The 26,038-nt window shown below is 31.3% G+C and overlaps 1 protein-coding gene across 2 annotated transcripts; it reads left to right on the forward strand.

The window, feature by feature from the left end:
* The first annotated feature begins 176 nt into the window (after positions 1-176).
* Positions 177-24,706, forward strand: LOC139489269 (dnaJ homolog subfamily B member 12-like). 2 transcript variants are annotated; one of them, XM_071275532.1, is made up of 11 exons: positions 177-336; positions 7,085-7,265; positions 7,916-8,061; positions 8,419-8,529; positions 9,442-9,498; positions 11,826-11,849; positions 13,074-13,153; positions 16,197-16,306; positions 16,641-16,804; positions 18,825-20,196; positions 22,926-24,706. In XM_071275532.1, the coding sequence occupies exons 1-10, from the start codon at positions 204-206 to the stop codon at positions 18,932-18,934; spliced, it is 1,116 nt and encodes a 371-aa protein (XP_071131633.1). In that variant the 5' UTR covers positions 177-203; the 3' UTR covers positions 18,935-20,196; positions 22,926-24,706. The 2 variants fall into 2 exon arrangements, with proteins under 2 accessions (XP_071131633.1, XP_071131634.1); XM_071275533.1 differs by lacking the exon at positions 11,826-11,849.
* Positions 24,707-26,038: the final 1,332 nt, after the last annotated feature.

Genomic DNA, 26,038 nt, shown 5'->3' on the forward strand with positions numbered 1-26,038 from the left:
ATAAGGAAAGTTACAGGTTTTTTAAAACATTAAACCGATTTTTTTTAGATAAAATATTTTAATTTTATAACAAGTTGTGTGGTATTCAGTGTTTTCTTAAATCAAAATTCACTACTTACTGATTAAAATACACTTGAGACCTCTTCCACTATTGTCCAATCGGAATGTTTTTCTCAAATCGACTTCGGAATGACAAAAACAAAATGGATGGAAATAAAGACGAAAGCGAGCGATGTATATCGCTTGCAATTAAATATTCCAAGCTAGGAGACAGAGAAAAGGCCCTGAAATTTTTAAACAAAGCTGAACGTTTATATCCTTCCCAAAAAGCGAAAGGTACAAAAATAAAATGAAGTGTATACGAAATTACAAATAAAAAAAGAGACCGAGTCCGAAGATACCAAAATTATATTTTTTGACAAATAAAAAACGATCAGCGATCCTGGAGTCCCGATATAGGTCCTATCCCCCCTCAGGAGTCTACTCCCATATTCGGAAGAAGAAGAAATAACATGAAGATATTAAGTGCTCTGGAAGGGTTTGCATATCCTGTTTTATGTGTGTCATAAGTTGTGTCTACATTCTACATTGATCTGTCAAACTTGACCAATACTCAACGCTTCCAGTGGGTGCAAGAAAAAGAGAAATTTTGTAAGATAACCAAAGAATATCTTGAATATACAAGGGAGTATAAAGAATAACAGAAAAAAATAACAAAATAATAAAGCAATGTATAAAAAAAGGGGGGGGTCCCATTTGCTTTTCGTTCATCTGGCCGGAACCAATCTGGCTTGGCGGTACCAGTACTATAAGTAACTATAAGTAAGTGGTCATCTCATGATCTGTCATGTCTGCCACAAACATTCCTTAATGTTCCACCAACTCATGAAAGCATCTGTTACATGTCTAACGAAGGAATGACATATATCTATAGTAGTACATGTACTAGAACACAATGTAGTTCTTCCTTTCTGGCCATTCAACTTAACATATTTCAAATGATCCTTAATTTGAATATTTTCTCTTTATACAACAATTTGGCATATTCTTATTAAGCACTGTTGCCAATCAGGGGTCACCACACTTCAAAATTATAGGGAGAAGTCACTTCTCCCTGGCAGCCAAACAGGGAGAAGTGAAGACCCAATAGGGAGACTTCAGGGAGAAGTGAAGGCCCAACAGAGAGACTTCAGGGAAAATCGACAGATCACGTTTATACTTTTTATGAATAAAACTTTTTGTCACTTTTCTAATAATTTTTTCATGACAATTGCTAAGGAAGTACATTTTGTAAGTCCTTGTCTTGCCATGAAAGAAATACTTTTTTATTTACATGTGGTCCTATGCAAATTGTCAAAAAATATCATGACATAAGGACCATAAGTTAGTGGCATAAGAGCTATGTTTATTCTGATAGGTCTGAATGAATTGAAGATTTGACCTGGATCAAATTATGCTGCATTTCAAAGATTTTAAAATTAAACCAAGTCCAAGAACCTTTTAAAACAAAAATGATAATCAATTAAGAAAAGTTAAAATACGGTTTCATAGCTAAGATCATGATTCAATATGCATGTGTTCTTAAAATAATATTTAATAAGAATTCAGAGAGAAAACTGTTTGACATACATGTGTTGAAAACGTAAAGTAAAACTGTTAATTTCAAATCGTGTACATGTAATCGCACACATTTGCGGTATTTTCATGGAAATGCCGATTTCCAAAATCAAGTTGCCGTTAGAAATGTATGTTATTGATTCTAAAACACTTCACGAGTGTTTAAATATAACTAAATCACAAAAAGTAACACCGGAAAAGTCGTATTTTTCATAACCGGAATTGAATAGGTACTTGTAAATCGAAAACAAATACGGTGCGATCCACGTCATTAATTCTAACTTTATATTTTTTAAAAATATACGACTTTGGAAGTAAATATTTCCGTTCCTTATCAAATTAATGAGCAGATATTCATTAAAATACTGTTTAAAGGACCTTTAGCTGAAACAAAGCACATGTATCAGTCTGTAAAACAAAATCCTGAACAAAAAACCGACTGCGTTTTGTAGTTTATAATTGTTGTGCTGGTTCCCGGCAGTGTACTAAACTACATACGTAGTAAAAATACAAGCGAATACCAGTTGATAATATTCCGTTTTTTAAAAGAAATCTGAAATTTTTTATGGGACATCACATTTTGTCAGTAAATATAAGAACATCAAAATTAATAGTGCATTTTAATATGGATAAGGTAAATGATGAGAGATGAAAAGATGAAATGGCGCCATCTACAATTTTCAATAACAAAGATGGCGGACAATAAACAATCATAACAAAATCGAGATTTTTCTTTTTTCTTGCTTATAGTACACCCGGGCATGCAATTTTTACGTTGATGTATGATACTATCGCGGAGAAATCAGTTCTGACTTTGGGGAAACATGTTTTGTATTTCAATACCTATCGGTCATTTACGTTTGAATCGAGAATTTATCAAAAATCATGAGGCGACATTGGGGAATTTTACTGAAAATCGAGGGTGACATAAACTTCTCCCTGGAGCTTCTCTAGAGCGAAGTGGGGAGACCTAGAGCGACTTTGTCGCTCACTTCGCCTGGTGTGGTGACCCCTGCCAATGGTTGTTGTTTTATATGATTTTCAGGAATGATGATACACCTTAGTGCTATGTAGTCCAATTTTCAAAAAAAAATATTCAGAAGGAGGTACATGTACATTCAGTTGAGATTATATTTCTGATTCTGTGAGCATTTTGAGTTTTATCAAATTCTCTTAACAGCATTGTACTGGTACTGATCTTGTCAATTGAGTCTTGTAAATTCGAACCATTTGAATATAAGGGCATCTAATTCTCATGATAAAGGAAGATAGATAATAAATAAACACAACAATTTATCGAGAAATAGTTCCTTTTTAGCTCACCTGACCTGAAAGGTCGAGTGAGCTTTTCTCATCACTTGTCGTCCGTCGTCTGTAAACTTTTTAAAAAATCTTCTCCTCTTAAACTACTGTGCCAAATTTAACCAAACTTGGCCACAATCATCATTTGGGCTATCTAGTTTTAAAAATGTGTCCGGTGACACGCCAACCAACCAAGATGGCCGCCATGGCTAAAAATAGAACATAGGGGTAAAATGTAGATTTTGGCTTATATCTTGGAAACCAAAGCATTTAGAGCAAATCTGACATCGAATATATTTGTCTATTAGGTCAAGATCTATCTGCTCTAAAATTTCCCGACAAATCGGACAACCCGTTGTTGGGTTGCTGCCCCAAATTAGTAATTTTAAGGAAATTTTGTCAAGTGACTCATTAAGGAGTTATTGCCCTTTATAGTCAATTTTTAACCATTTTTCTAAAATTTTAGTATTCTTTTAAAAAACATTTTTCTCTGAAACTACCAGGCCAAATTTAACCAAACTTGGCCACAATCATCATTGTGGTATCTAGTTTAAAAAATGTGTGGCGTGACCCTGCCAACCAACCAAGATGGCCTCCATGGCTAATTATAGAACATAGGGGTAAAATGTAGATTTTGGCTTATAACTCTGAGCAAATCTGTCAGGGTTAAATTGTGTATCAGGTCAAGATCTATCTGCCCTGAAATTTTCAGACAAAACAGACAAACTGTTGTTGGGTTGCTGCCACAGAATTAGTAATTTTAAGGGAATTTTGCAGTTTTTGGTTATTATCTTGAATATTATTATAGATAGAGATAAACTGTAAAAAAGCAATAATGTTTGTTCAGCAAAGTAAGATCTACAAATAAGTCAACATGACCAAAATTGTCAGTTGACCCCTTAAGGAGTTATTGCCCTATATAGTAATCTTTTAAAAATTTTCATAAGTTTTTAGAAAATATTTTACACAGTAATTACTGGGCCAAGATCATTATAGATAAAGATAATTGTAGCAACAAGAATGTTCAGTAAAGTACGATCTACAAACACATCACGATCACCAAAACACACAATTTTGTCATGAATTTATCTGTGTCCATTGTTTAATATGCACCAAGGTGAGCGACACAGGCTCTCGAGAGACTTGAGTTATTCAGTAAAAACAAAATCTTGTTGCCTGCAAGATTGTAAATTTGCAACTTCCAGGTCCTTTTCCTGTCAGAAAAACATTGAAAATATCCGATTGGGCATGGTTTTGAACAAATTTACCTGACTATTCTTATCCGATATTCGATTACACGATGAAATTAAAGGGAAAATTCGCAAAAAAATAAAAATTTGATATTATGTTCATCCTAAATAAATAAGCATATTCTCAAAATATTAAAGCTTTATTTGTCTAGATAAGTGAGTTATTAGATTTTTAAAATCGACTCTAGATTCTCGGCAAGACGCCATCTTGAAAACTAATGACCACGGATATCTAATTACCACAAAGTCCTAGTACACGGCATGACATGTCCGTTAATCAGTGTTAATATGACTTGTCAAGCTGATGGATTTTCTACCCGACCAAGTAATGTAAGCTGAAGAAGTCTACATAGTTTTCAAGATCATCAAATCAAGTAATGCTTCACTAAGATTGATAAGAATAATTTAAAAAATACTTTAAAAAACATCTTAATTTTTTAAGAGGGTTTTAAAATATTCAACGTACAATGCTGAGGTCAGGTTAAAAAGCTGTAAATGACATAATATCGTACAATGGTTTTAGCTGGTCAATAAATTTACATTTTTGGCACCCAGATACAGTATCAAGTATTGTATGAATTATGCTATAATAATGTTAAAGTAGTCTCAATAAAAGTGAAAAAAAAGTCCGCCGATACTTATTATAAACTGAGATTTATCTCCTATGTAAAAGTTTTTTTAAATGCTTTTTTTTCTAACGTATATTTTTAGTTTATTTTGGGTTTTTACCTAACTTGACCCTCGTTCAAAAACTTGTCTTCTTGTAATCAGCATGGCTTAATTCAGGTAATTACCGGGGTATTGTAAATGTGACATATTCGGGTATTCTAACGGTCGACTTCCTGGGAGGCTTGTTTAATTTAATACACAATGAACAAGGTCAATGAATCACTTGCGTGATCGCGAGTGAACCAGGTGTGCACAGGTAAAATTTATAAAATATACCATAGCAATATAAAACTGTACGTGATATACGGCCTGTGTACAAAATCTAACAATTTTTAAGAGTGATTGTAAGAATACGTATAGATTATCCCAATGTTATTTAATTTCAATTTTACTTTTATTTATATTTCAGCACCTATTCTTCCGTTTTTATATATAATTTTTGGTCCCGTTATTTTATATAAGTAATTCGTCTAGTTTTTATCCTCACATATGTGACTTCATTTTCACTCTAGAAAACAGTGGTATATTTTGAAATGAATGCCCTTTTATTTTAATAACTGTTCATTCATTTTACATGTGAAATAAGAATATCAATTTGTAAACTTCGGACTATACAAATGCAGAATATACTGTGCAGGTTTGCTTTCGTCTAACGAGATAAGAGAACTGAAAAAACTGTCATATAAAAACAAGCACGCTCAAATCAAAATATAAAAATATGTGAGTAAAAGTTAACTTGAACAGCAAAATTAACAACCTTTGATCTCGAGTGTATTGGTAATAAATGTATGTATTTTTTATAGTATAGCTCCTTCCATAATCCAAATGATATCAGATAATTATTTTTCATAAGATTAACCCTTCCGACCTCACTTAAATCTGAGACTGTGTTATAGTAGTCTCAGCTAAAATCTAATGCCAAACGCTAGAAGTAAAAATGTAATACAGGTACACCTTTCTTTGATCATGGCTTTCAAATGTCTAAATTTAAGTGTTCCCGTTCATTTCTTTATAAGACAATTAAAATGCTTTTGTAAAACTAGTTCTATTTTCCCTTTTTAAAAAACATAAATAAATCATAAGAGTGTATATAATTTTATTCCGAAAACTAAATTTAATTTCCATACTTTAACCGGTTCATTTTTTTACTTTAGTTACTTATTTGAATTCAAATCAAATAATAGCATCAAATATAATTAAATAATTCCACGGCGATTCGCTTGTATTTGTCAACACCTTGAAAATGTATTTTAAATTTGTGTATTAAACGCGACCTCCATGCACAGTCTTATAATCCACTGATCCGAATAGACAGTCGCACCTGGCACGGAGTGCCCTAGAGGCCAAGCTAATTAACAATCTGCAAATAACCTTTTACCTTCACAAGTATTGTCGGAGAATAATACACACATCGCATCAACCTAGATAATAACGTAGATAGTAAAAGGTCAATAAGCGTAACCTATATATTGTCTTAACAGTTTAAAGTTATATACTTCAATTTATTCACTTTATGAGTATGAAAAAGCATATATTAAAGCAAAATAATAATAATAAAAATATCTTGTGATGTCTACAAAAATAAATCGAAATATTTAGGGAAATATAGAAAAATTATCTCATGAACGTGTACAAACTGCACGTCTGTGCGTTTTATTTTCTTATTATCGGATGGTTATTAGATATAGCATAAGTCATCGGCGCGCTTACGATTACGTTAAAATATAGTTAAACACCAAGACTTTTAATGATTGTATTTTAAATCCCGGCATGCAAAAACCAGGAGAAAACGGTCACGACCTACAGGAAGTAGTTAATATTTTTTCATTAATTATTGAATTTCTCCTTTATTACTGCACATATAGCGATAAAACTTTGTGAATATATATATTATGTCATAATGAACATATTTAAACCATAAGTAAAAAATCGTGAATTTTCCCTTTAACACTAAACATATGGGGAAGGGTTTGGTGTTTTGAAATAATATTACAATAGCCTATTTATTCGTTTAGCTGATATCCGATTAGGTTGAGTCTACTGTACTATTAGTGATTCAAATGGTAACAATTTGGAAATAAATATATATGGTACATTGTTTTCTTAAATTTGTAATCACACGTATGAAAGGAGAAAAAAAGATTTAAATTAGTATGTATTGTAATTTAAAAGTCAATTTCCTATTTCCATTTTTCTAAAAAAAAATTATTAGAAGTAATGAAAATATACAAATTTGTAATTCACAGATTTAATTGAAAGTTTAACTGAAATAAATGATACAGCTGAAAAAGATAATCAAAGTGAACCAAATAACACTGAAGGTGTCCGTCAAAGAAAAGGCAGCCAAAGCAGGGTAAAAGAGGAAAAAAATGAACCAGAAAAGAAAGAAATAGAATACACAAAAGAAAATCTAGAAGCAGTCAAAAGGTGTGTGGCATATTGTGTGATTTGTAGTTATTTTTAGGTGTGATTCTTCATTACCTGAATTGATTCTGACAATCAATTTGACTCTTTTTAAAAAGAAATGTAACATATTTAAACAGATAGAAATGGAATAAAGTTGTATTTAGAAATGGATTCTTACTTCCTTTAAAGGAGAAGTTGCCATTATCTTGAATCTGTGGGCTTCAACATAATATTGCATTATTTTCTTAAATAAGATAAATCATCAATATGACATAACCCTTAATTTAACCTAATGTGAAAACAAGAAGATGTGTCAGTTTGAGTAACAATGAGACAAGTGTCCCAGTCAAAATGGTATCAGTAACCATATTATTTGCCACAAAAAAAAAAAAAAACCCAAAATGTACTTTCTTTTTATAAATGCTGATTCCCTTGTATTTCAGTGATAATACAAACACTTGTTTGTAGAATATATTCTGCATTGAACATGTAGACTATGTACCCCTTTCCAGATTTCACATGTACACATGATGTAATTTGTATGTGATTATTAAGTTGGTACTCAATGCACATTGTTGTACTTGTAGTGACAGTTTGTACACAATGATTTCGACAAAATCCTATAAAATGTAGATAAAATTTAATACCAAGTTGCATTTTTCAATTTTTAGAATAAAAAAGGTTAAATGTTACTATGAGATCCTCAATGTTGAAAAAGATGCAACAGAGAATGATCTGAAGAAAGCCTACAGAAGGTTGGCATTACAGATGCATCCTGACAAAAACAAAGCTCCAGGAGCCACAGAAGCTTTTAAAGGTAGGGAAAGACAAAGTTTTCAGAAGCCTGTATGACGATATTACATTTAAACATATAATCTGATGTTTTTTTGTTTTATTGATAGGATATTAGAGTTTCTTTCAATTGAAACATTAAAAAAAGCCATGCCTATAATCCTTAAAATATTGTTCATCTTGTTTCTCATGTTAATGTTAATTCTGATATCAGATGCAAATATCTTTATGCAGGCATTCCTGAAATGGAAATGATAATTTTTCATTTTGTCCATTATTCAAAAATCCAAATGATAAATTTTATGCATGCAATGATTTCTGAATTTACCCATGTACAGTATTCATTTGACATAATAAGACAGCTGTATGTTATAATTTTCAGCTATTGGTAAAGCATTTGCTGTCCTGAGTGATGCAGATAAAAGAAGGAAATATGATGTACATGGACCAGAGGAAGAATCTAGTCAACATAATCATCAACAATATTATGAAAGTAAGTACCATTGCTAAACCACAGATAATTTTTCTTCCATTCTAATTCAAAATATGGCAAAACTGTGTGTTCACTGTTGATTTCCTGTAAAAATTAATTAAATTTATTGAAAAAAGTTCCGACATGAGGCTTGATGCATGCATCTATATAATTTTGCCTGTACCTGTATATTAAAAATGGAAAATTAAAAAAAAATGAGCATTTGTGGCTTATTAACTTTTTAATTTGTATTTCTCACATAAAAAAGGGAAAGATTAAGAAAACAACAATAATGGATTTTTTTGTTCAGTTTTAGTAAACTTTACATGTTGAAAATTGAATTATCATCTTAAGATAGTTGGATTGATGAATATCTACGATCAAGTGGCAATTATTTCAGTGCATACTCAGGATTTAAAGTGAACTAAGTACAAACCTTGCTAGACCAACACATAGAGCCAAATTTTCAACATGAATGTAAACTCAGATGGATTATGAGATGATCAAACTGTTATTTCAAATATGATAAAAAAAAAAAATTGGAAAAAAAATAATTTATATCTTAAAATTTAGAAACTTTCTTCTTAAAAGCTTTCCAAAATCTGTTGAAGAAGTTAACAGCCAAGTGTTCAGCTGCAGAGTTGGTCAAATCTTCTGTCAGAGAGAAAATCGGAAAGTAATAACATCACTTTCATGTAACATTGAAATTTTAGCAATAGTGGCAGCCATCTGTCACACACTTGTATGGTTTGATCAAGATTTTTGATAATTTTGACTGGGTACTCCGGAGAGTTTCAGGCATTTATATATGAGCCTCTTGTTTATAGTCAGGATACTTAAAACATTTATTCTATTTTGTCGTTTTTTGTGCAGCAAAGTGCAATTTATCACTCTTTTATATCAAGATGATAATAATTAATATTTTAATTTCAGCTGAAGTATCACCAGAAGAATTATTTAACATGTTCTTTGGCGGTGGTTTTCCTACGAGTAAGTACAAATATAGATATTTTGGTGTTCAAGAGAAGCAAAATGTATGAGTTTTGGAAAGTCGGTATCTGTAAATTTGTTCCTACACTTGTGAAATGAAAAAAGATGTATTCAGACAAGAAATAAAGGAGACGCATCTACAGAAATCAAACGAAAAGAGATCTCCACAGAAAGGAAAAGAAATGGTCTGAAAAAGCATCAAATAGCACTTTAAATAGTATTTGTAAAAAATCCTATATGTGGATAATTACCTTGTGTCATTTTATCAAATCATTGTTGATGAAAAATTCATGACTTTGTTTAAAGCGCTCTTAAACATTGTACAATAATTTCCAGTAGTTATTAGTGTGTTATCTTTCCATACACAAAAGTAAATCCAGCACTATTCATTGCATGTGTATACCAAAATTAAAGTTCTGAAAAATCTAATGCACAGGAATGAATATTTTTGTTGTGTCGCATACAACTTTGTTTTCATCCAACATAATATGACAATAAACAAAAAGTCAACAATCATTAATGACAACTTCAAGACAAAGTACTAAAATTAAAGTTCTGAAAAACCTAATGCACAGGAGTGGATATTATTTTTGTGTCACATGCACCTTGTTTTCATAAAATTCAATAGGACAATAAACAAAAAATTTGACAATCATTAATACACAACTTCAAGACGAAGTACTATGGCAAAATTCTTTACATAAAATCATTGTTCAGGGAAGTAGAAAAATATTAAAATGTGTGTCCATAGTAATAACAGCTGTATGACCTTCAAAAACAATTCGTTAATGCAAAATCTCTTGATAGATAGGATGCTGATGAAATTTTTGCACAAGCAAAATATGTTAAAAATTGGCAAATTAATCCTGGTAAAAACTTAATTTTTGTTTAAAATATCACAAATTTGAGAAATTCTTTATGTAAATGTAGAAACTCTGAACTCTAGATAGGAACAGTTGAAATTTTGTACAGTTTTAATCCATCATACATAGGTGTTTTAATTAGTAATTTGCATAAATAGGGGGATTTTACTTGTTAAAAACAAAATTACTCTTTATTGTATGCTAGGGTTTAAGCAAAGTTGACATGTCAGTACAAGTAAGTTCAAGTATAGAATATGCTATTTCAAATTTACTCACAATGTCAAACTGTGTGTATTTTGATGTCTACAAAAAATGATTAATTTGTTTTCGTAAAAAAAGAAACTTAGTTATCTCAGGTATGATAAAATCTCAATTTTGTTGTGCTTTTTATACTAAAAGTGTTCTTTTTGTGAAAAAAATCTTGAAATTTGAAGAATAAAATTGAGAAAGGAAATGAGGAATGTGTCAAAGGGACAACATCCCGCCCATAGAGTAGACAACAGCAGAAGGCAAACATCTTTTTGTGCTATGACGTAAAAAAATTATTGATGTTCAGCCATAACATGCTGTCACCATTGCAAGATCATACATTGATTCCTGGTGTCTAAAATTATCTGTCAGTTGTCAAATTTCATTGCTATCAAAAGACAGACCTGTTAGAACTAATGAGAACATATTATTTCATTAGACACTTACTTTTAATTGCATGTTTTGCTTATAGCATGAAATTCATGAAAAATATTACCCCAATTAAACAAATTTTTATGTGTGCAAAATGTGCATCAGTTTTGAGTATTAGCTCTCAACAGACTTTAGTTTTAGTTGTCCACCGGTCAGTCTGACAAATAATTTGTCCACACTTTTTTTCTTCATGCTGGATCATATTGATTTGATAATTGGTAAATTGTTTTATCATGACCATTTTTTTTTTGAATTGTGAATTTTGTTCCGGTCTGATAATTTTGTGCAGAGTTATGGTCCTTGGACTTTGTAAATTAACTCAAGTATTCAGTTTTCCACATCCTTGAAAATATTGATTTGATAATTGTTCTAAAGTTTTATCATGCAAGTTACAGACCAAGTTCAAATTTTGTATCAGTCTGATGATTTTGTGCAGAGTTATGGTCCTTCCACTTTAAAAATTCACTTAAACAATCAGTTTTCCTCAATTTTTTCGTCATGCTTGAACATATTGATTTGAAATTTGATATATAGTTCATGACATGACAAGTGATGAACAAGTAAGCATTTTGTTCCAGTACAAAAAATTGTTACCAGTTAGGAACTATGTATTGCCATGCAATACTCTCAGAATGCTTGCTATTTCTATGCCTTACACTAAAATTCCATAATGCATGAAGGGGGCCCTTTCTAGCATGTCAGTTATCTAGTTTTCTCTAGAAGTTTGAATTCTCATCTGGGAAAAATTGTTGAAGTATAGACCTTTCTTTCTCTGTTTTTCAGATAATGTATACAGAACTCATCGAGGTTAGCATTTATGTAGAAACTATAGCTACCCAAATAACATTTTTTAACATAAGTTAGTTGGGATGATTAACCTCCTACACAACAGAATCATCGTAATGCTCTTAAGTTATATTTTGTCATCAGTGATTCAGTCTTTTCAATCCTTAGGTTTTTATATGAAGCTTAATTTAATTATCCCTAATCTAATTAATTAAGATAAAACATTCATCATGCTTAAATAGGTTAAAAAGATAAGTATCTATAGGGAATTACTTCATATGTTTCAGACCTTAGTTACCAGTATATCTTTTCCCCTTTTCTGTTGACAAATAAGATTATTTAAGAAGAAGGATTCCTGCTAGTAAATATTTATGGAAAGCAACTTATGATGTGGTTAATTTTTATTCCCCTACCATAGGCAAGGTATCATTAAGTGTTACCCTTGACAGTCAGTCCCATTTTTGTTTTCACACTCTAATTTAAATTTTTATCATCCAATTTTTTTGAAATCTAAGAGCTAAAAAAAAGCAGACAGTGTTTGAATTAAGGCAGTGGGTCACTTAGCATTCTAGATTTTTGTCTCGTTCAATTTTATTTTAATTGCAAAGCTTGAGTGGGGACATACTTCTGTTATTTTATTACCCATAAAAACTTTCTGTACTGTTCACTTAAAACTATCTATGACATTTAGCAGTTTCTGAACATTTTAGAACTAATAATAGATTTTATTTGTGTGTAAAATATTATTTTCATCTTGTTCTTTCAAACCAACTTGGATTCACAACACATAAGAGTGTCAGTAGAATGTCTTAAATTATCAGCTCTTTCTCTGTCTGTATTTTTACTTGTCTGCTTTTACAAATTTATGAAAATTTGGTTTTATATGAAGCTACTTATTTGTTAAGTAGATTTCAGATTTGATGATTCAGTAAGAGGGGAAGTACTTTTGTAGTATAACAGTGAACATTATAACTTCCTAGAAGGTGTTTTTGTTTCTGACATGTTCATAGATCTTTATAAATGTTTTGAGAAAGTAAATGTTGTTTTGAAAGAGCCTTAGTTAATGAAACTGTATAATGCATTTAAAAAAAATTATATATTTGTTTCTTACAAATGGTAATAAAAGGAAGTTTAGGCACACATGAACATATTCTGATTTATTGTATACCACACAAACCAAGGCAAAACAATTTTCTATGTAATTTAAATACTTTTCACAATAGTGATTACTTTCTTTTTCTATAGATAATGTATACAGACATCACCACCATCACCACAACAGAAATGCCTATCATTTCCAGAGACAGGAAAATGTCAGTAATGATGTAAGTACACAATGCATTGTATAGAGGCTCAGCATAAGAGAAGATGGGGTTTCATTTCATTCATTTTTAACTGGATTTATGAAGTAAATATCAGTTATTGATTTGGGGACTTAAGGCAGTTGGCCAGGGCGCCAGGCAGACTGTCTGGCGGGCAGCAATCAAATGTTGTCCGTGCATTTTCTCATGAACCATTCATCAAAAGCATTTATAATTTTAATATGTTGTTATTGACAACAAAATGGAGGTCAAGTTCTATAATGACGATTTTGACTTTTACCGTTCAGGAGTTATGGTTCATGATAGAGTGAAAAATGGCATTTCCAGTCGTGTCATTGCATTAACTTATGAACCAATCAACCAATGCTTTTCAAATTTTAAAATCTTTTTACTGTTTGAAAAGAAAGAGTGAGATAAAACAAAATGAAGAGAAATCTAAATTTTCTAAATCTCTTGTATCCGAGAATAAACAATTTTGTCAACTATAAACGACCTGAATAACGAAACTATCGCTTGAAAATTACTCTCTCGGATAAAAGCCATAGGAAAAAATTGTAACTGAAACAATTGATTAAGTAAGAATAATGTTATTATAATAATGAAAGACCATGACATCTAAATACATTGATCTGATACTAGAATATCGACCTCCTTCCCATATTAACCCGGATTTATTTTAGTATCAGTCTTTTGCCATTTTCTAAAGAAATTTTCTCCCCCAAAACACTGTATGCATATAGATAAATCTTTACATGGGTGATTCTCAGGTTATATATATGTTCAATTTTGCTAATTCTTTCAATTAAATTGTCCTCACTGGTTCCATACATATCATCAAGTGAAAACAAAAATTCATGCACCAACTTCTGCATCAAGTTCTGCATCAAATCATTACTAACAAATGAATCAATTCAATTTTTGTGGAAAGTAAAAAAAAATATACCTAAAATGGTTCAAAAGTTTTTTTATACGACCGCAAAATTTGAAAAAATTTTCGTCGTATATTGCTATCACGTTGGCGTCGTCGTCGTCGTCGTCGTCCGAATACTTTTAGTTTTTGCACTCTAACTTTAGTAAAAGTGAATAGAAATCTATGAAATTTTAACACAAGGTTTATGACCACAAAAGGAAGGTTGGGATTGATTTTGGGAGTTTTAGTCCCAACATTTTAGGAATTAGGGCCCAAAAAGGGCCCAAATAAGCATTTTCTTGGTTTTCGCACTATAACTTTAGTTTAAGTAAATAGAAATCTATGAAATTTTGACATAAGGTTTATGACCACAAAAGGAAGGTTGGTATTGATTTTGGGAGTTTAGGTCCCAACAGTTTAGGAATTAGGGGCCAAAAAAGGGCCCAAATAAGCATTATTCTTGGTTTTCGCACAATAACTTTAGTTTAAGTAAATAGAAATCAATGAAATTTAAACACAATGTTTATGATCACAAAAGGAAGGTTGGTATTGATTTTGGGAGTTTAGGTCCCAACAGTTTAGGAATTAGGGGCCAAAAAGGGACCCAAATAAGCATTTTTTTTTGGTTTTCGCACCATAACTTTAGTATAAGTAAATAGAAATCTATGAAATTTAAACACAAGGTTTATGACCATAAAAGGAAGGTTGGTATTGATTTTGTGAGTTTTGGTCCCAACAGTTTAGGAATAAAGGGCCCAAAGGGTCCAGATTTAAACTTTGTTTGATTTTATCAAAAATTGAATAATTGGGGTTCTTTGATATGCCGAATCTAACTGTGTATGTAGATTCTTAATTTTTGGTCCCGCTTTCAAATTGGTCTACATTAAGGTCCAAAGGGTCCAAAATTAAACTTAGTTTGATTTTAACAAAAATTGAATCCTTGGGGTTCTTTGATATGCTGAATCTAAAAATGTACTTAGATTTTTTATTATTGGCCCAGTTTTCAAGTTGGTCCAAATCGGGGTCCAAAATTAAACTTTGTTTGATTTCATCAAAAATTGAATAATTGGGGTTCTTTGATATGCCAAATCTAACTGTGTATGTAGATTCTTAATTTTTGGTCCCGTTTTAAAATTGGTTTACATTAACGTCCAAAGGGTCCAAAATTAAACTAAGTTTGATTTTAACAAAAATTGAATTATTGGGCCTCTGTGATATGCTGAATCTAAACATGTACTTAGATTTTTGATTATGGGCCCAGTTTTCAAGTTGGTCAAAATCAGGATCCAAAATTATTATATTAAGTATTGTGCAATGGCAAGAAATTTTCAATTGTACAGTATTCAGCAATAGCAAGAAATCTTTAATTGCACAGTATTGTGCAATAGCAAGAAATCTTCAATTGCACAGTATTGTGCAATAGCAAATATTTTCAATTGCACAGTATTCCACAATAGCAAGAAATATCTAATTGCACAATATTGTGCAATAGCAAGAAATTCCAATTGGATTTCAATTGGAGTTATCTTTCTTTGTCCAGAATAGTAGTTGAATCAACTTAAATCATTGTTTTATACAATATACAATGTATATTCACTTTTACTACCAACTGATAGATTAAAACAATCTTTACAATTCAGTGATAACAAGCACTTTTTTTACATTTTAATATTTTATGATGTATTTAAATGAGTAGTTATTGTTGCAAACTTCATTAGAAATTTGAATTGAGATCAGTTTTGAAATAAGGGAAAGGGGGATGTGAAAAAATATTGGAGGGTCAATTTTTTTCATTTCAGATTTCATAAATAAAAAGAAAATTTCTTCAAACATTTTTTTGAGAGGATTAATATTCAACAGCATAGTGAATTGCTCAAAGGCAAACATTTTTTTTAAAGTTCATTAGACCACATTCATTCTGTGTCAGAAACCTATGCTGTGTCAACTATTTAATCACAATCCAAATTTAGAGCTGAATCCAGCTTGAATGTTGTGTCCATACTTGCCCCAACCGTTCAGGGTTCAACCTCTGCGGTCGTAAAAGCTGTGCCCTGCGGAGCATCTGGTTCATTCTGTGAAAACAAAAATTCATGTTGAGTACTGATTAACATTACGTTTGTTTTGATTATATTCCAGGCCAGTTATACATTGTTACTACAGCTTGCACCAATTTTACTATTAGTCTTTCTCTCAGTACTGAGTAGTTTCCTGGTTGGAGAACCTTTGTACAGTTTACAACAGTCAGAGTAAGTTGTAATTATGGATCATCGTTATTTTTTTGTAGCAAATAGAAAAACCTTTCTTTAGTTAGCCGAGATCTTATAAGTTGTAAATTCTGATTAATCTTATTTAGGTCAGTAAAAAACATTTCAACTTAAGAATCAGGGTAGTGTAAGATACAAAATGTCTTCTGACCCCCTCTTTATTTATTTCTGGAAATTTTCAAATGAAATCTTGATAATATAAATAATTCAATTTGTTATAGAATCTTGAATGAGATTAATCCTTAGAAATAATTCATTTTGACTGTTTTACCTTAGAAATCAATATAAATAACAAGTTGTATTTCTTATATTTCAGTAAACATCCAATCAGTAGAAAAACAAGTAATTTAAATGTTCCATATTTCCTTAAAAAAGACTATCAAATGGAAAGTCGAGCAGAGTTACGGAGGATAGAACGACAAGTAGAGGAAGAATATATTTCAAATTTACGTAACAGTTGTTGGAGAGAAAGGAGTTATAGTAAGTTTATAAGGGTCTGTCTAACTTAGTGTTTTACAACATAAGTATCAGAACATCTGTGAAGTGAAAAAAATATAAAATAAAATCACAAAAATACTGATCTCAGAAGAAAATTCAAAACGGAAAGTCTCTCATCAAATGGCAAAATCAAAAGCTCAAACACATCAAACAAATGGATAACAACTGTAATATTCCTGACTTGGTACAGGCATTTTCTTATGTTGAAAATGGTGGATTAAACCTGGTTTTAGAGCTAGCTAAACCTCTCACTTGTATCATTACATGTACATATTTGTAGAATTTTTTAACCACTCTTCAGCCAGGCAATGCTTAAATTTTGTTTGCAGAAGAAATTAATTAATCAATTCACCCTGTATGAAAACAGGCTACTAGAATTTCAATATGTTTTTATGTTATTACATTTAAGTTCTCACAGTATTTTCTTCATCTTAAAATAGAAAATTTATTGACCTTGTATAAGATATTTCCGCCAGAAATACATTAAATCAACCTTATACATTTGCAGATATACATGTACATAAAAAAAAAATTGATTGATTCTGGAACATTTAAAAGATGAAATTTGGTCCGTTTTATATGTTTCTTAAAGCACCTAAATTTTCATAAGGGCTATTCCAGAAAAAAATGTAGGGGGGGGGGGGGGGGGGGGTTGGAAGGCACATTATATTAATAATACATGGGTGATGGGTATCAGAGCAACTTTTCACACTATAATGCACTATAATTCTCAATTACAATTGTCTGGGTGGTGGGTGCTGACAAAAACTGCCTTCCAACCCCCCCCATACATTTTTTTCTGGGATAGCCCTAAGCATTACACACTTTGCTATGAGATTGTTCACCTTGAAATAGGATAGCAGATGTATTGATATTCATTTGCATAAGGTTCATTTCTATTGGATGAAGCTCATGTCTTTACAAATGATATATTAAACGGATTTTTGTGACAGAAATGTCGGTTATTAATTTGGGAATATACGGCGGGCGGGCGGGCGGTATCTAAATGTTGTCTGTGCATTTACTCATGAACCGTTCAACCAAAGCTTTTCAAATTTTAATATGTTGTTACAGACAACAAAATGAAGGTCAAGTTCAATAATGATGATTTTGACTTTTACCGTTCAGGAGTTATGGTTCTTGAAAGATTGAAAAATGGCATTTCCAGTGGTGTCCGTGCATTTACGCATGAACTCTTCAACCAAAGCTTCCCAAATTTTAATATGTTGTTACTGATAACAAAATAGAGGTCAAGTTCAATAATGACGATTTTGACTTTTACTGTTCAGGAGTTATGGTTCTTGAAAGATTGAAAAATGGCTTTTCCAGTCGTGTCCGTGCATTTACTCATGAACTGTTCAACCAAAGCTTTTCAAATTTTAATATGTTGTTACTGATGACAAAATGGAGGTCAAGTTCAAGAATGACTATTTTGATTTTGACCGTTCAGGAGTTATGGTTCTTGAAAGATTGGAAAATGGCATTTCCAGTTGTGTCCGTGCATTTACGCATGAACTGTTCAACCAAAGCTTCCCAAATTTTAATATGTTGTTACTGATGACAAAATGGAGGTCAAGTTCAATAATGACGATTTTGACTTTTACTGTTCAGGAGTTATGGTTCTTGAAAGATTGAAAAATGGCTTTTCCAGTCGTGTCCGTGCATTTACTCATGAACCATTCAACCTAAGCTTTTCAAATTTTAATATGTTGATACTGATGACAAAATGGAGGTCAAATTTGATATTGACTATTTTCACTTTCACCGTTCATCAGTTATGGCTCTTGTGATATTGGCAGGATACAAATAAATGTTAATAAATCCGGTTTGCTGTCGTTGTGACCGCCTCTTGTTTAGTATTTGAAAGAGTTTTACAATGGTTTGCCAAATTTTACTTTAATGCCGTTTGAATTTCAAATGAATCTTTAACAAGTGATTACTGCCGAGGCAATTTAATGTTTCTTAGAGTTTTGTCTAATTTGAATATTCTTTCTATTTGCAGAAGAAAATATGTTGTGGAAAGCCAGAAATTATGCAGATGCTAGATTATATGATAAAGCTTCAAAAATGGAGACACCTTCATGTGACAGACTACAAGAGATATATGCATGATTATAATTGGATTAATAGTTGTTTAATTATTATGTGATATCAATCTTTTATTTATAATTTTTCTAATTGCCTGTCAAAGCTTATGTAGCTGATTTAAATTGATTCAAGCACAAATAAAAGTTATATTAAAGAAGCTTCTAGCTTTCCTATTTTAAAGGTACTAACACTTGCAAATTCGTCTGACATTATTATAAACATTTCTGAAAATGAACTATGGAAATCTTTTTGAAATTTGTGCATCCACACTTTAATCAAACTTTTTGCATTCTGCATTTTGATAGTTAATTTGAATCTGTTAATTCAAGTTTTTCATATTTTTCATTCCTTGATATTTCTATGCTCAAAGGTATTACAAAATGAATGATACTTTGAGATTATAACTTCATTTTAACATATGGTCTTTTGTTAGATAAGTTACTTCATAAACAAGTTTTTTTTCTGTAGCTTAGTAATTTTTGCGATATAATTTGACAGAATTGTTTTTAATATAATTTGTTAATTCTCAGATATTTAACGTAAATGTAGTGCTGTTTTTGTTGAACAAATGTGATGATGATGTATGATATTGAGAAGTCATTATTTTGTTTTCTTCATTTCTATTTGTATATCCATTTTCATAAAGACATCAATCATGTTTATATATTGCATATGATTTTTCGAAATAAACTTAAAAGAAAACATTAATATTATAAATGTTAGTGTGATTTGTATTGTCTTTTGGTTAGATTTTAATCTGTACTTTATAGCTGTTTGATTTATAACAGAATTGTGTAGAAAATACATTGGGATTAGTTCCATATCTTGTTTTCATGTTGTGAACAATATTGAGCTTATGTTTTCAAGCAAAAACAAACAACTGTTCATAATATGAACAAAAAAGTAGGATTTTGACTTTCAAGTTATTTTTTTAGAAATCTAAGCCTGTTTTGAAAGATGAAGCTATATAGATAAATCTAAGTTTTAATTTATAAGACTAATTTAAATTCTTTAAATATTTCATGATTTGAAAACATTTTCCACAGCATTTATCCTATTTGTTGTAGTATGCTTTTAAACTGTGACTAGAGAGATTTTCTGGTAAAGTAACCATCTTGATCGCAAAGTAGAAATGTCACAAAACTTGAAGTTTCAGGAAAGAAATTATGTATATATGTAACATTGTAAAATATCCTGGTCAACCTCAAAGACTAAGTTGAAATTTTGATATCAAAATTGAAATATTGTATTTAAATAGAAGGAAATGTGTATATATCAATGAGACAGCAACTTAACAAAATCAAAGCGCTGTAAGCACTGTAGGCAGTTAACCAAAAACCAAGGCAAACATAATTATGAAAACTGTGGCAATGTTGCTTCAACTTTTTTTTAAAGATTTAAAAGAACAAACATTAAACATTCATATATAATTGTACATTTATGTTCATTTAATGAATTAATCATTAAGGTAAATAATTCATATTTTATCAAGGTTTTCAATAGCAACGCACATGACCATGAATGGTCATGCGTCTTTCATGAGTCAGCAGTGGTACAAATTTGCAATGATTGCAGTTCTTCTAGTTGATCGTAATTGTTCTTATTAGTTGACTGTTAGTACATGTTAGTAGTTCAAGTTGACGTTAGTACGAGCTTGTAAAAGTATGAATAGACTTGCTTCCCTGGAAAGAAACTAAGTTTGTGTTGTACAGTACAAAAGTTATGAGACACAAATCAGACAAATGTTTACTACTACAGGGATCAACGGTGAGGTCTGACTGACCTGTCCATAGTAAATGTAAATGACTCCCACCTTCACCCCAAGTCCATAATGTCTAAGTTTGGAATAAAATGACAGGTGTTAGGGTCTAGCAAAGTGATATGCATATGTGTCGCCTATGAGATTGACCTTGTATGTCCTTCAATCTTTTCTGAAATGACAAACAGGAATGAATATGGTTTAGGCGTTGGTATCTCAATCTTTTACAAGTTCTCAAAACACACACAAGAGGGTGTGGGGTGATCCTAGGGACTACCCCTATTTTTCATTTGATTTTTTATATTGTCCCATACATGAATATGTATGGTTTATGGGTGGGGATCTCGACCGTTATCAAGTTTTCAAACAGGAGGGGTGGGGGCCCAGTGACTTCCCCTATATTTCATTTGATTTGTTATATTGTCCAATACGTAAATGTATGGTTGAGGGGTGGGGATCTCATCTGTTTCTAAGTTATCAAACAGGAGTGGGTAGGGTGACCCTAAGGACTCTCCCTATATTTCATTTGATTAGTTCTCATACATGAATATATATGGTTTAATTAAAAGGTGGGAGCTCGACTGTTTCCAATTTCTCAATCAGGAGGGGTAGGGTGACTGCAGGGACTCCCCCTATATTTCATTTAATTTAGAGTTGGGGATCCCATCTGTTTCAAAGTTTTTAAACATGAGGGGTAGGGTGACCACAGGGACTTCCCCTATATTTCATTTGATTTATTATATATATAGTCTTATACATGAGTATATATGGTCAAGGGGTGATGATCTGGAATTTTTCCAAGTTCTCAAACAGGAGGGTGTACAGTGACCATAGGGACCCCTTATAATTCATTTGATTTGTAATATTGTCCCATACATAAATATATATTGTTTAAGATTGTGGATCTGGACCGTTATAAATTCTCCCACGACCTCCACCTATATTTCATATGATTTGTTATATTGTCCCATACATGAATATATATGGTTTAGGGTGGGGGATCTTGACCGTTACCAAGTTTTGGTCATTTTGGTCTCTTGTGGATAGTTGTCTCATTGGCAATCATACCACATCTTTTTTTTTGTATTAGAAACTTCCAGCTATTTTAACTGACCTATCAAAATTGAGAAGATAAAAATACCCCTTGAAATTGCAGAAATATGTTTAACTTGAAAAGCATTTAACATGCATTACCAACATTTATCACTGATAAAGAAAATTTATACTGTTACCAGGAACATATATATTGTTAGATAAACTGTTCCCAGCTGTCACATTGGATTTTGACATTAAAATTGGTGTACAAAATATTTTCTGCTTTTTCTTTCTTTTGGTTTTCAATTCTAGTGTTTATATTTATTTACCATTCATAAATGTATTTTGTCACCTGTCTGGATTTTTTTAGTTGAAAGCCAAAACCCGAGATTACCCTTATCCGCTTCCGGAATCGGATCCGATATTGTAATGTCTTCTCGCGGCAGCCATTTTATTTTCAATGTTGTTTTTGACAGATAGTGAGATACGATATTGCTCGGATTAACACATTATTTATCGGCGATTTTCTGTATAAAGCTAGCGGTTGAACAAATTGAACATCGCTGTCATGAATAGTAATGATGAAAATAAGTTTGAGATTGTTTATTAGGAAACTGGTAAAAATGTTTGCAAAGTTATTGTTTTTCCGTCGGGCATGTCGGGCGTAGCTAGTAACCAAGTAGAAAGTCCGACTGCAAAAGTGGAAGGTCGCAGACTTCGGACCACCGCTAATTTGAACCCCTGCGTCCAAATTGAAAAGATACGAAAACTTCGTCTTCTAATTCAAAATTGCCGCCAACAGCGTGATCAGTTGAACTTATACTGACGTATATATACGTAGTTGACTACGTATTGACGACAAACAATATTCCTACGACTTTTGCAATTTGGGAAATCTTAACTACTTGTCTTTAGAGATTTTCGGCGATTAAATATTGCATACATTTGTTGTTTGACATCTTAGCCAAAAGCTCAGGGGATAATAAACTACATAAGGATTCCTAATGTGCTCTACTTCCTATGTGCAACTTCAAAACTTTTGGGAAAATCGACGATCATTTAAGGTTTTTCTGGTCATATTTTTTGTAATCCAGAATGAAAAGTATGAAAAAACTGTCCAATAAGTTATAAATAATATAGTAGCCAGCTAGATGATAACAATGGCACGTATTTCAGCATTTATTGGGTAGCACATAAAACCAGGGTGCTCACATAAGGCAGCTTAACTGCCTAAAAACCTACAGACATCTTGTCATTATACAAGAATGTAAATATAAACCTTGACCTCACAGTAACTTATAAAGTATTTAATGTTGTGGAAGCTATTGAGAAACATCAGACTTTCATAACTGCAGTTGGTCTGTACATGAAAGCAGTTACCTGAGGAGGAAATCCTAATTCACAAAAAAAAGTTATTATTTAAAAACAGTTTTAAAAATCACAAATAAATGTTAGTAAATTAATTTGTCATTTATGAAAATGTAAAATAGTCTTATTATGATAAAAAATAAAAAAAACAATATTTTGTATGAATAACTTTTAAGTAAAAATTTGTGTGGCTATTGTGCTTAACTAAATCATTAAATTTCTTCATTTACAAATAAACAGGTCTTATTTATAAAAGAGAAGGATAAATATGATAATTTATTCCTTGATTTCTGATTCCAAGGATTGTTGTGTATTTTGTAATTGTATGTATGTTGTGAAGCGTGTGTTTTTATATGATGTGTATAGATGTAAATGTTTTAAAGCATACGATGGATGAAATAGTGTGCGACATATTGTTAAATTGTATATTTATATATGTATGCATTCAGCAATTTATAGAAGTTTATAGCAGGGGTCACTCACCATTTACCAATTGTCTTGCAAGTGGTCACTTGTTTTTTGTTTGTTTCAAAGAATATTATATAGGGGATATTTATGGCTTTTGAATATGGTGCCTGTATCAACCTGCTTGAGGAATTATATTGAGGGTTGATGCATTGTTAAATACTAAAAAATATATATCATATACACTTTACCATATACCTACTTTGAATTTTAATGTGACCTAACATACTGTGGATTCATTTATTATCGTGGGGACCAATTTTCATGAATTCAGGAAAACTTAAATATATCTGGATATTTAATTTTATGATTTTGCTGAAATCTGCATACAAGCCTATGTAAAATCTGTCATTCATTGAACAGTTAATTTTGCCTGTACCAACAAAATCCACCAAAAATTGGTATCCCACGAATAATAATGAATCCACAGTAATACAAATTAGGCCTTTAATAAAGTTGGCAACCATGACCTATATCAATATTATCAAGGCTGGCTGATGCAAAATCAGAAATTGGCATTACACATGAAATTTAATTTTTCAAACATACAAGACTAATTGATTGCTGTAGTGTCAAGTAATACATATCTAAAGATAAATTTAATTGAATATTAATAAAATTGTTCTACATAAAAATTTTGATTTCAATAATATTATTAACAATTTGAATAGAATTTCAAACCTCTCTGTCACGCATGAGTGACCTTTGCTATAATATGTATCATATGATGTGTAATATTATTACCTCACCTTTTATGATAAACAAGTGAACACGTCATATGAATGTTACATTGTTTTGTTGTATTTATGATATATGTACGATAACTTCTTAAAATGAGGAGACATATAATGTTGGCTCTGGGAGTCATGTGTGTCCATAAAAAAAATCATTACTTTGTCTTAGATTTTCATGGTGATGAAATATATGTGACGGGAAAATCTTTAATTTTTTTCAAGAAAGATACAAATGTATAAATTTTCTTGTTGCATATTTATAAACAGATTTTTGTGTATACTTCTGTATAAGGAAACAAATGATTTTAATTATATTGAAACAAAAACAATTTATTCTCCAAATTCTTCTGTATTGAAGTTGTAATGTGTTCAGCAGATTTTGGAAAGTTTTTATTCCTTTGATAGCAACTGTAAATAAACAATCTCACCATGTTGTCTTATTCTTACTTATTACAGCATAAATACGATATTTAGCTCAGCTGCTCTGGGTCATGTGAACCACCACACACACATTTAATTGGTAGTCAAGTCCATATCTCTGATACTATAAGCAAACGGTCTACTCATGCTATATTTGGTGTATGGAAGGATTGTAAGGTATACATGTCCAACAGGCAGGCATCACTTGACCATGACCTCGTTTTAATGATTCAGTGGTTACAGTTTGTCTGATTTTCTTATACAATACCTTTATATACAATAGGTCTACTTTATTTCGTGTATGGAAACATTTTAAGATGTACATGTCAGTCTAGCAGGTTTTATTTGACCGTGACCTTATTTTTACGGTTCATTGCCCAGTGTTAAGTTTCTGTGTTTTGGTCTGTTTTTATATGACTGCAAAAAAAAATTGCGGTCATGTATTGGTATCATGTCGTCATTGTTGAAGTCGTTCGAATACCTTTGATTTCTGGACAATAACTTTAGTATAAGTAAATAGAAATCTATGAAATTTAAACACAAAGTTTATGACCATAAAAGTCGGGTTTGTATTGATTTTGGGGTTTATGGTCCCACCAGTTTAGGAAAAAGGGCCCAAATGAGCATTTTTCAAGGTTTCCAAACAATAACTTGTGGAATTGTGTATGGATCTCTCTGAAATTATACCACAATTTGTTCTCAAGATTTCAAAAATTAAAAAGTTAATTCTGCAAAAAAAGAAACATTGCGAGTTCGACATTAATATTAACAGCAAATGAGTGTTTTTTTGCACCTTTTTTTTTAATATGAAATTGATACCCCATATCCTGTATCCCCCTAATTTTTATCCATCAACAATAGTGCACATGCTGAAACATAGCTTTTGCAGCTGCTGATGAATTGATAGCTTTCAAACTATGGACATTGAAAAATAGCACCGACCGCTGAACCATAAAATAAGGCCAGGTTAAGTGCCCACTGTCTGACAGATGTGTATACCATCAATGATTCTATATATCAACTTTAAATGCCATATTCTTATTTGCTAAAACAAAAAGGGATATGAAACTTTATGGAAAGGAAACACTGCTTTCACAGGATATTAGATAAAGGAAGATGTGATATGATTGACAATGAGACAACTCTCCATCCAAGTCACAATTTAAACAAGAGTGCATAAGCTGAAATGTCTCACCTTCTTTACTAATCATTGATATTATGTTGATAGTCCTAAATATAAAGCTTTATTACAACTGTCACATAAACTTAACATTAACCAAGAAAACTAAACCATACATCAAATAGAGTAGACCTATTTCATAGAGTATAAGAAAACCAGACCAAAAC

This window comes from Mytilus edulis, chromosome 9 (assembly GCF_963676685.1).
Source record: "Mytilus edulis chromosome 9, xbMytEdul2.2, whole genome shotgun sequence".
Taxonomy (NCBI): Eukaryota; Metazoa; Mollusca; class Bivalvia; order Mytilida; family Mytilidae; genus Mytilus; species Mytilus edulis.

Coding starts and splice junctions, on each gene's coding strand:
- LOC139489269 (XM_071275532.1), top strand. CDS start 204: ATGGATGGAAATAAAGACGAAAGCGAGCGATGTATATCGCTTGCAATT. Junction 8,062..8,418: donor AGCCACAGAAGCTTTTAAAG/GTAGGGAAAGAC, acceptor TATAATTTTCAG/CTATTGGTAAAGCATTTGCT. Junction 8,530..9,441: donor TCATCAACAATATTATGAAA/GTAAGTACCATT, acceptor TTTTAATTTCAG/CTGAAGTATCACCAGAAGAA.